Source organism: Marmota monax, unplaced genomic scaffold, assembly GCF_021218885.2.
Source record: "Marmota monax isolate L192 unplaced genomic scaffold, Marmota_monax_Labrador192_F-V1.1 WCK01_AAM20220418_F8-fsc00025, whole genome shotgun sequence".
NCBI classification, from domain to species: Eukaryota; Metazoa; Chordata; class Mammalia; order Rodentia; family Sciuridae; genus Marmota; species Marmota monax.
The window spans coordinates 4,100,450-4,113,046 of NW_026691950.1; the positions used below are offsets into that span (position 1 = coordinate 4,100,450).

At 36.8% G+C, this 12,597-nt stretch overlaps 1 protein-coding gene across 4 annotated transcripts in view; it reads right to left on the bottom strand.

Moving 5' to 3' along the window:
* Atp8a1 (ATPase phospholipid transporting 8A1) overlaps nucleotides 1–12,597 on the bottom strand; it is a 213,183-nt gene that overhangs the window by 72,843 nt on the left and 127,743 nt on the right. For all 4 annotated transcript variants that reach the window (XM_058582796.1, XM_046455993.2, XM_058582822.1 and 1 more), the window contains one exon: nucleotides 11,928–11,992. In XM_058582796.1, coding sequence (XP_058438779.1) covers nucleotides 11,928–11,992 — 65 coding nt within the window. The remainder of the gene's footprint in view (nucleotides 1–11,927; nucleotides 11,993–12,597) is intronic.

A 12,597-nucleotide genomic window follows, 5' to 3' on the forward strand; every position in this document is an offset into this window, starting at 1 on the left:
GGAAGGAAAAAAAATATATTTTATTATTAAAAAAAAAAAAAAATATATATATATATATATATATATATATATCTATCACTTTGATTTTTAGAGGCATTGTTTAATAATGGATTTATTTGTTATGGGATGAATGTTTGATGTCTCCCCAAAATTCATATGTTGAAATGTATACCTAGTATGATCATATTAGGAAGCAGGGTGTTTGGGAGGTAACTACATCAAGGAATGGAGACCTCATGAATGGAATTCATGTCTTTATAAAAGAGATCCTGGAGGGCTCCCTTCCCATTCCATCATGTGAAAAACACAAGGCACTATGAGCCAGGAAGCAGGTCCATTAGAGATACCAAATCTGCTGATACCATGATGTTAGACTTTCCAGCTTCCAAAACTGTGTGACATAAATGTTTCTTGTTTAAAGCTACCCAGTCTATGGTAGTTTTGTTATAGCAGCTAGACTGAACTAAGGCACTTTTGTTGTTCCTGGATTTGTTCTTTTCCTTTATGAATTAAGTGAATGAGCATAAAATCAGGGCTAATGTTGAATCACTTTTGAAAGACATATAACTTTCACCTTTGTGAATAGGTACTTAAGTTTATGAAGCCTGTATTTCCCACTTAACATTAGCACCACAATTTTCCACACTGTTTCCTTAGAAAGGGCAAAATGCAGTAAACTGTTAGAAACTCTTACAGAAATCTTGCTGAACCAAGATGGTGAATCCTCTGAAACAAGGTAACTGTCTGGAGGCCGAGCTACTTTCAGAACTCATGAGTGCATGCAGACAGATGACGAACTAATACCGAGAAAGCATTTTCTGTCCAGAATGTACAAATTTGCAGCCATATAAAACTGGGCTGTGAGAAAGCAGAGGCTAACATTTGGGGCACACATGATACTTGTTGGGCACTGATAATACTGGACACAAAATGATGCTATATTGTAAAGAACCAAGTTCCAGAAGCCAAAACATACCCTATGGCTCAGAACTCAAAGTTCTCTTCAACTTCAGGTGGATGTAGAGTCCAAGGTAAATCAAACATTTTCATCTACCTTGAAAAGGGAAAATTATATGCTTTACTTTGAAAAATTCCTTAATGGAAAAATTAAACAAGAAATAAGAAGCATTTTCAACCACTAACTTAAGATCACAAGAATTCTTAACCCCTCTTGGATTTGATTAGGCAGCTACACAGGCTCAGCCTTCTAGAAAAGGTTATATCACATATTACATGAAAAAGCAGTTTGAGCTATGCACAGTGGTGCACACCTTTAATCCCAGCAGCTTCAGAGGCTGAGGCAGGATTATTGAGATTTCAAAGCCAGCCTCAGCAACTTAGTGAGGCCCTAAGCAACTCAGTAAGATCCTGTCTCTAAATAAATATAAAAAGGACTAGGATATGGCTCAGTGGTTTAGTGCCCCTAAGTTCAATGCCTGGTACCCAAAAACAAAACAAAACAAAACAAAATAAAAACAAAAACAAAACAAAAACAAAACAAAAAAAGCATTATGAATAAGTTGATTTCATGTCTTACTCCTTATGATTTGTCTTTTCATCTGATTCACTCTTGAGAGTATTAATATGGTATCAGAGAGGCTTGAGTTGCATCCTTGCTGATACTTGCCGGCTCTTTCTTCAGACAGGTTACCTAACTTCTTGAATGGAGGTTTTATCATTAGTGAGATTGGGGGAACATCTGTTTTTTAGAGTGACTGCAGTGATAAAATGTGCTGACTCTTTTACTTGTAAAGAAAGTGCCCTGCTCAGAGTTTGGCATAAAGCCAACATCCAAGAAAGCCCAAAAACCTACTATAAGGTACCGACCCATAATGAAGAAACATCGGCATGCTGTGGACTACTGCGTAACACTGGTATAACCCAGGGAGCGTATTACTGAATCATCTGAAGTTTTCCTGTGAAATCTCCCAATTTTACATCAACCTGCCTTTTGACTGCTAACATTCAACTCTACCAGCTAATTCTTTGATTATATAAAAAATATCTGGCTGGCATAGTGGTGCACACTTGTAATCCCAATGACTGGGAGGCTGAGGCAGGAGACTGTAAATTCAAGGACAGTCTCAGCAACTTAGTGATTCTAAGTTTCAAGATTAAAAAAAAAAAAAAAACTGAATCCCTAATACCAAACAAAACAAAACAAAACAAAACAAAAACCTCTGGGAAACTGTCTGCCCTTCAGTTCTGGGAATGAGAGTATTATCTTTTCTCTTATAGCACACAGTGCTTGGCACATGGCAGGAGAAGAAATATTCATAAAACCACCCGCTGTTTTTCTTTATCTCTTAATTTCTGCCTCCAAACTAAGAGAACTCCTTTGACAGTTACAAACTTATGTGGAGTTTCTTCTCTCTTTTTGTATATTTTTTTTTGCACAGATAATCAAATAAAAATATATTGATTTAAAATAACTGATGATGAGAGAAAACACACAGGGCTAGTCTTGCTGGCATATTCTTGGGATAGAACATCATCAAGTCAAAATCTTAGGTACTGTTTGTTCTTAAAGCAGAGAAATAAAATTTACCTTGGAAAGTGGGGTGGAGGATAATTTACCTTAGTTTGCTAATTATTTGCCTTTTAAAACCTACTATAAGTTAATCTAAAATGTCAAATAAGAGGACATAGATATACACATGAATCTTAAATTAACACATTTTATCAGCTATTTTGGTGGTTTGTGGCCCTACTTCATCATCATTTAAAGAAATCAAGTATTTACAAATTTACAGCCAAATAATGTTTCATTCCTTTTCTACTTTTACACTCTCCAAATGTTTACACCCTAAAATTATGAATTAAACTGAACATTCTAAGAACATTCCTAATAATATACTGTGACCATATCAAGTATGGACAATGCTGACACGTTCTTAAAAAGTGAGTTATGACTCCCACGATAACAACCTGGATAAACCATTGGGTATAACTTATTTTTCTACAATGTATTAGTGATTCAATGAAATACTGGACATTCCATATACTCCTACACAATGCATATTATCAATGGCTCTTCTAGCTACTCCAGGCAGTGATAAAAGAACATACACTTAAGAGTAGAAAGAAACTATGTTCATCTACAATTGGTCCATTTAGTACGCAACCCAGTCAGGATTGCTAGCTCTTTTTGATATAGTTTTTGATCAAAGACCTCTGGTGTCTCTAAATTCCTAAACTGGAATACAATGTTTAAAAGCATATGCATATAGAACCAAATCAATATAGAACAATTTTTCCAAAATGGGTAGGGGCAGACAGAAGGTGAAGTCATTGAAACCATATGATCAGAGAGGCCCCCCAAAATGGCTGAGTGGGGAAAAAAGCCAAAAGAAGTGCATTTAATTAATATGTGTTGTTAAAGATAATGGAGAGAGGGAAAGAGACAAAACAGAAAAAAACAAAAAACAAAAAACAAAAAAAAACCATGCTTTGCTGATACTCAGATTGGGTCTTCCAAAGCCGGGGTATACGTACAGCACTAATTGAGAAAATAGTCCAATCTCCCAAAGGATCATGCCATCTGGAAAAGGTCAAGGTTCACAAAATGGAAGCAGGTAAGAGGAAGAAGTTGTAGCACTGGGGAAATTGCTCTTGGCCCCTTAGGAGAGGCCTGGGATTTGGGATTATGATAGGTTCCATGAGGCAAATAAGTCCGTGAGGCATCTACTCTCACTCAGGGAACAAAGGCAGAGAAGTGTCAGATCTGTGTCCAGACTGGGTTTCAGCACTGGGGCAGGGATGTGCAGCAGAGAAAGACAAATCCAGGGAAAGGAAGGAAGAATGAGGTAGGGGATACAATTATATAATTTAAATAGTTTTGTGGATAAAGGCTTTTACCAAAGCCCTCGTGGTAATTACTCTAAACCGCCACTGAAAGCCTCCTAAACACGATTTTGAGCTTGGTATGAAGTATTCTCCAGTGGCGGCTGTGACTCAAATGCTAAAGGAAGCATTTTGGGAGGAACTGGGTCAGCAGACATCCAGTCTCTCGCATTGCCTTCAATTCAGTCAGGAAGAGGTTGCTTAGAATATACAACCGGTTTTCTGAAAATAAGCAAATTACCAAATCAACCATTTGGAGAACGCAAAAACTGGAGCCTATGAGAAACTGTTCCCAGAACCACAGAGAATGCTAACGTTGGGCCATTTTCTTAATGACTTGAATTAATTACTAGAGGAATACAGAAGAATTGTTATCTGCCATATTTTCTCAGTGTAGATCCCCAGTACACATCATTTCCTTTATTTCACATATATACTCAGTTCTATCGATAAAACTACACCTAGGTCTTTCTTTGGTTCTGTAAGTACAAGGTAGCAGGATGACCCCTTGGTGGCTTTGTGGGGGTGAACCTGGTCATGAGTTGATGAAACAAGCTGGAACACCTGGGGGTTGCCTCTCAGAATGCTTTTACCTACAATCGAGTCCTTCTGTCATTAGAGAAGGTGTGGTGATTTAAACACAAAAACAAAACTAAATAAAGACATAGCTCTGAGATTTGGATTACTTGAGTACAAGGTGGGGATTCAGAATCCTGCACTAGATAACTGTGTGAACTCAAAGTCTCCATGTACACATGGAAGGGGGAAGATATAGCACCAGCCCTATGGGAGCAGAGAATTTTGCATCAGAAACTCCTAGCACATAGTAGGTCTCCTAGACTCCTTTATTTTCATGAATGTACTGACTCATCAAAGGTGTGAGCAGGAGACGTGAAGAGGGCATAAGAAAATTTCTCCATTCAGAAATGCCCACAGGCATGTGGGGAGATAGCAAGGGGGCAGAATGGTTAGAAAGCACTTATCTGTAATTCTAGGTCTTGGGAACTCTGGGAAGAGTTCAGATATTTAGCCAAAATGAGGAAAAGAATTCTGAGGCTTGGGGAAGAAGCATTTCTTGAAATAGAAATACTGTGAATTTGTGAATAACTTCACTTAGGGCTCTGCACACAAACTGGGCACACTGAATTTTGTTTAAAAAGGGGGACACATTTAGTTCCATGAGACCAAACGATGGGTTTGATGAAACTTCTTCAACCATATACTTTGGCTTGTAGCAGACACTGTCTTAAATCAGGGGAAAGGAAAATAGATTATTTGTTCAAATGTCATTTTCATTCTTGAGTAATGTTTCCATTTTTTCACTAACCTATTCCTTTCAAAGGTAATGCATTTGGCTCTCTTCACTGAAGACTTCTTGGAGTAAGCAATGTGCCAGACAGGATATGAACAATCTTCCTACCTTGGGGCACTGCAGAAAACGACCTCTGTATCTGATAGAGATACACTAACACCTTAAAAGTTAATCTAAGATCCTAAGATTTCAAGCCCAAAGTTGAACTAGCTTTGTTCATGGTAAAAGAAAATTCATGGTGTTGAAACGCCAACACTGGTGGTGGAAAGAAACTCAGTGTGGTTTAAAACCTGCCTAAACTATTTGTCAAAGCAATACAAAATGTATTGTATCAGACTCAGGGGACATATCAAAATAAAACCTGAAGTAGCCCACATTCCCCCCTCACCCCACTTCTTTTCTGGAGTCAAGTCAATAACTTGCTTATTCTGGATTTCTTTCAGAAGCCATTCACCAGTGGCTAGTTCCCAAAACAGTGAGGTTTGTCTGCATAATATATACAAGTTGAGCTTAAAAGGGTACAGATGACAACTTCAGCATTTATGTCCTGAATGTGCTGTAAGTTATAGTCAAAACTTACATGCTATTAGAAAGTCAAATACAGCTAGAAAAGAATAGTCATTCCATAAAGGGTTTGCTTTTACTCTGGTGTTGAAAAAATTGTATTTTAATGCTTGTTAATGTAATATCCAATGTGGCCAACAATTCATTTTCTGAAAAAAATATATGAGGGAGGGGAAACACTGGTATCCATAATCAAACCTACAGCTAGTTTGGGGCCATATTCTTAAATTAAGTAGAGAAATTTAAGTAATTTAAGAGCAAAGCAGCTGTTTAAAGTTATCTCTTACAGCAGATGGAAATGAAGAACTCTCCTCTCCCAGGAATAATAGTGCTAGAAGAAATAGTAATGATGAGGATCATGACCACAGTCAATATTTCTTGAGTGCTTACTACATGCCTGTCAACTATTTCTAAGCATTAAACAGGAGTACTGTCTTCTTTAGCCCTCAGATCATTCCTAGGAAATGAATATTTTCATTACTCTTATTTTTCAAATGTAGCAGCTGAGGGTAAGAAAAAGTTATTTTTATATTATATTCCAGAATCAAATGACTTAGCTACATTCCCCAGTGCTGCTTAGCTGTCTTTTTGATTAGGAAACTCTTTCTAGATTCCTATTTTGAGGCATAATTATATCTGTCTACTAACATTTTCAGGTGTCAAGGCTTTAATCCAGCACCAGGTCCAAAATAGAAAGCACTTAAGACACATAAGCTCTTGGTTTTGTTAGTTAGGACCGGAACAGCCACGCACAGAATCCTGCAGAGGGGTCAGAGTTCACTTTTCATAGGAGGTCAGAAAGCTGTATTTTTCTGTAGGGTCAATGATACTTGGCTTCTCCCAGGAAGTGTGGTGGCTGCTCCCCCTGCACCTCTCAGGAAAGTCTGGCAGCAGAAAGGCGGGGGAACAACAGCAAGAATGGATTTAAGTTCTAGCTTTACCAGATTCCACAGCTCCCTCTACAAAAGAGATGCTAGAAGGTGAGTCTTATGTTAAGGGTACATCAAGAAAGATGGTTTTGGTACCTAGGAGACATCTATTTATTCCTTTATGTCATACAGTGAGTAGCATAAGAAATGATAATCCTTCACACTCTGGGCTTGACAGATGACATGGTGGTGAGCTATCTCAATGAAACAAACCTCCATCATTTTTCTATCATGTAGAAACTTTGATCAGACCAAGATGAAAGAGTATGATTTTGAGTTGCCTGAAGGTATTTCCAGAGATTCACAGAGTTGGTATGCTATGAGGCTCTTGTATAGTATTAAAACTATATTTCTTAGTATATCATAAACCCAATCCTTCCAGAACTGTTTTAGTGAATTAGAAATTGGGTCATAGTATCAAATTCTCCAGTTCTTAGCTCACAGTTTAGATGTTTCCAGTTTTGACAGACTTTGAAGGAATTATTTCATGACAAACTCAAAGATATGACTCAAAGACGCAAAAGGGATGCCTTAGATACAGGTTATTCAGTAGAAGGGGCTTCTGAGAGGTTTGTGGGCTATTTCCTGAGCTTTGCTGCGGAGTCAGGGAGGAAGTATAAAAATGTTCTTCAAGCCAGCAATCTGGAATTCTTGTCTTTGCAGATGCTTATGGAAATGTCTTATATGAAGAGCATAATCAGAACTCCTATTAAAGAGGCTCAAACAGTATACAACAAATTATACAAATTACCCAAATGAAATAGTTATTGAAAATTCTGATCAACTTTAGATGAGCTTTACCTATGAAATTCTTTTCTAAATTAAAAAAAAGAATCAAGCTTTTTGCTTGAGAAACTCTTTTGATGATGGGCATTTTATAAGAGCCTGTCCTTAGACAGTCTACTGTCTAAGGAGGAGGCACTGCTCTTACAATGATAGTAGTTGGGAGTAAATGGAGGCAGGCAAACCTTTCAAGTTTCCCTATTAGGTCTGCACAGTAAGACTCTCCTTCTGTTTGTATCTTCAACTATAGTTTGGTTCAATGCATTTACTTAAAAGATTTAAAAAACATCGGAAGAGCTACTCCCGCCCCCTACCCCCAGCACAACAACCATGCTGAAACCCCAAAAGAAAGAAAGCCCAGTAGCATTTTTTTTTTTTGATGATGATCTCTGTTAATAGAATCACTAGAAGAAACAGATTTCTATGTGAAATTTCAAGATCCTTGAATATAATACTTTGTAAAAGTTTAATATAAGAGAAAGAGATTGATCTGTTCAATTTTAACAGTAGTAGGAATAACATTTTGCAGAAAATTTGAATAGTTCATAGTAATATGTATCACTTATGTAAAAGAGAATCTACAGTTATAATTTGTTCCTTTAGGAAAAAATTAAAACTTGGAAAAATAGTTTTTATAACAAAGATAATCATCATGCAAAACAAGTTACAAGCAACAGGAATACTGTTCTTTCTACAAAATTTCATAACATCTCCTTTTCACATGGGCTATGTATTGGGCTAACCATACTAATCCTATGCCAAACGTGATGTTCTCTCTAAAGGCAGCAAAACTTGGCTCACAGAAGCTTTTTCAACTTGCACAGTTAGTCTGGGACAGAACTGTGCTCTCAACCACTAGGCTGTTTTAGAGAATAATTTGAGTGTGCTCGTTAAAATTGTCACTTGACAAAACACACACTCACAATTCATTTCCTAAGATGTTATGTTCCTAAGTTTATTACTTGTTAATTATTCTTTATGCTCATGCAGTGATAATCCTATTTCCTCTTATTATCTATCAGTACAATTTAAACATAGATAGGATGTTTTTCTTCTCTGTGGCAATGAAAAACAAATAATGATGTTCCTACGGGCATCCTAGAATTTCACATGATTTGCCTGAAACCTCAGCCATGGATTTTATGACACAAGATAGGAAGTCGCTATGCAAAGTGATGTTTCCTTTCCTGCTGAGAAACAAATGAGTGCACCCCAGCAGGTCTGACCCTAAACAGCCGGATTTGTAGTCACCACTTAACTCCCTGGGAGAAAGCCTTCCCCAGACAGTGGTGCAGAATGCTTGGCGGGTAGGAGCTGGACAAATTAGTGCTAATTCATTCATACAGTCTGCCTCCTGCCCCATCCTGCCACTTGAATGGATAAGGAGATTCTTAACTATTCTACTTTTAAAACATCAGATATTATGAAGTACTACCAAAGTTAAAACTGATACATGACTTTTAAAAATAATGGAATTCACCAATTAAAAAAATGGAATTCTTAACAATTACGCAGTAACTTGCTTCTCAAATATTAATAGCATAATTCTTACACATGAGATAGTTTTCTGGACGCTGAGACAGAGGCTAAAGCTGAACAGACAGATACAATAGCACCTACACTGTGTTATCTACCTGACACTTTTAACTACATCTGCTCCAATAGAAATAGGCAGTGCGAGTACCCTGAGGTGTTTGTTAATTTTGTGCTACCAACTTAGAAACTTCAAAATGAAAATAAATGCCACTGTTGTGACTCTACTCTGATGCACTACAATGAATATTTTTTTGGTATTTTGCTTTTCTTTTTCCCTTGAGATTATTATTTACTTGATACTTAAAACACTCAAAAGAATATTTATCCAAGGAATGGAAAAAAATGACGGAACAGAATAAAAGAAAAGCAGCCATGCTGCCACACTCTACATAGGTGGGAGCCTAGATCCAGATGAAAAGGGTCCCCTGTTAGACCAGCCATGGCTTGTCCTGCTTTTGCATCATGATCCTATCTCTGATTTATTTTGACTGTAAGAAAACATGTAACCATGTTACCCACCAAAGCATAACCATGGGACTGGGGTTGTGGCTCAGTGGTACAGTGCTTGCTTAGCATGCGTGAGGCACTGGGTTTGATCCCTGGCACCACATTAAAATAAAAAACCAATAAAGGCATTGTGTTTAAAAAAAAAAAAAAAGAGTAACCACCACCAAGGGTGGTGGGAATTATTTCCATTGCAATTTTAACAGTACTCTGACCAAATGGAACTTCCAGAAACATCCTTGTTGACTCCTTCTTCAGGGGCCAGATGGCATACATCCCAATTTTTCTCACACCACATCGCTGGTACTGGTGCCACCAATCCTACTCCAAGGTGACATAAACTCTTCTCCTGGCCCCTTGCCTGTACTCCATGCCTGCTGCTCTTCCAAGGCTGCCTATGTACAGTCTCTCATACTTCTTCAGCACAGAGCTGATGAAGGTTCCCTCTTCCTATGCAGGCACATTCCCTAACCTGGCCAAGGCTACCACAGATGGCCTGAGATCATCTTTTCAGTTTTAGCTCTATCATTTACTTATAGATACCTTTTAAATACCATGCCATGTTAAAAAAAATTAGATAGCTTCAAACATCTATTGCAGAACATTTGCTAAGGTATAGTGAGAAAAGCAAAGTACATAAAGTGTTGTATATAATGTGCTATGACTTGTTTTAACAACAGATGGTCTGTATGTTGACATACACTCCTGAGAGTAACTCCAGAATCTGAAAGTAGGGGCCTGTCCCAGGGAGATAAACCGGCAGATCAGATGTAAAGGTGCAGATTCACTTTCTAACATCTGTACTTTTCCTGTTCTGTAACTTAATTTTTACATTATGGCTTATAATTCTTCAAATAAGAATATTTGAGGATAACAAAACTTATCAGAAATGGTTATTTTGTGCTATTTAATAACTTCCACAATTTTTAAAAAGAAGCAAAATAAGAATATTTGAAGAATTATAACCTTGTATTCAAATTTGTTTTTCTTCTCAAGCCCCAAATAGGCCTTGAACTTACTTGTGAGAATTTTCATGTTTCAAATATTTTCCACTCTTCCATTACGCACCTCTTTCTAACTAGATGTCACTTTCTTTATAAATACACCGTACTTCACAATATCCCCATAGTGAACTATCTACCTTATTTATATATCTGATTTGTACTGTTATTTGTATATATGCCATTTCACTTATTGTGTAAGCTTATGAGAGCATGGTCCTCTTACTCATAATTTTCACAAGGTAATAATAACTCAGCTATAATAATTAACATACAAGATATGGATGATGGAGACGACTGTTAAGTTAAAGGGGTCAGAGCTCATGGCACAACAATTTAGGGGTACATTCTTAGTGCCTAGCAGAGGGACAACTAAATGTATAAGAAAGACAGATTAGCTCCCATTGATGAATTTTTTGAGTTTATGTTTTAAAATAGGATTAAAGTTTGGTTCGCCAAAACTACTTGTTCAATAATTAAAGGCATAAACAGCTCACATAATTGCAAAATCATACGCTAATCTTTAAATGACAAGTTGCTCAAAGATTTCATGAGAAAGAGAAAATTACCAGAGGATTGTTTGAAGGATGAGTAAGAGACCATCATTTCAAGGTAAAAATCTGAAGTGAGAAAATGCTTACACACAATCTCTGCTCTGCAGCCACCTTCTGAACATCTCCCTCCTCAATCACCTCCTCACCGTGGCTCCTACCTAGCTGGCCTCTCAGCTTCACCAACATGCCTAATTATCAGGTTTTCTCCACTTGGCTCTGCGTCACAGTGACTATTTCAAGCAGCTGTATAATCATCACCTCTCCTATTCTGTCTTCCACCTTAAATTACAAATATTCACCCTAACTTGAAAATATTTTCAGGTCATATGACCTACATATTATTTTGTGAACTTATACTTTATATCCTACTCCTAATAATCTTTATTTCTTTTCTAAATATGACATCAGGTGATCAAAGCCATGAAAAAATACATATGAGGAATTTACATTTTACCCTAGAAGTTAGGACATAACACACACATCAAAACAAAACTTATCAGTAATGGTTATTTTGTGCTGTTAAATAACATTCACAATTTTCTAAAAGAAGCAAAATGTATATTAGCACTGGATGTTAAAACGGACATAAAATGCTTGATACACAAAATACAATACTCAGAATATGAACAAGTTACAGTCCGTCAGGAACTTCCCAACAATGTTTTTATAAAGCGCCTTTTCTGTCTTATAACCTTAAGAAAATTATTTAGCAATTTCTATAGTTAATACAATTCCAAGATGTATATCAATGTTATTCAAAACTATATTAAAGCAGAACAACAATGATAGGGTATCTGTTAGCCTTGGGAAAATAAAATATAGCTAACTGAATAAAATAAAATACTACAAGGTGATTAAGTTAGTAAAAGAGTTTTTTTTTTTTTTAAAGAATTTCACTTACATCAAGGGAGCCTTCATTTATAACAATCATTCCCATGTTCTTCTTTAAGAGTTTGCAGGAATGTCCTATGTACAAACAGAACAAACATAATTACAAATACAATTAATTTTATGAAAGAGAAGATATTAAAATAATAATACTATTGAAACATTTAAGGAGGAGTTTATTAAAAATGATGGTGGCAATAAGCTGTTGCCAGGCTTACAGGATGTTGAAAATGAAATGCTCTCACATGCTATAGGATGGATATAATATAAGGACATCTTTTGAGGCTGTTTTAATAAACAATAAGGAAAGAGACTGGTAAGGATTCTCAGTGTCTTGTCCTGATGACCAACACAAAGAGCAAATGATGGCTGTTGATAGAGGATGGGCAGAGGAGGGTAGGCTGACTCTTTCTTGATCCACTGAACCCCACCATCTCCCTGCCCTGAGCAGTCATGATATTCTTTCCTTGCTTGCCCTCGCTTGCTCTGCTGTACCCTCTACATGGCAAAATCACCACTTTGTTAAATCCTATTCTGTACCAGTTACTATAGCTGAATGTGGCTGCAGAAAAACAGGCAAACCTGCTTTCATATTAAAAAGATAATAAATGGAATCCCTTTGTGATTCCATTCTATCTCATGAGTTTAAATGCAACTTAAGTGTTTACTCTTCTGGATCTCTC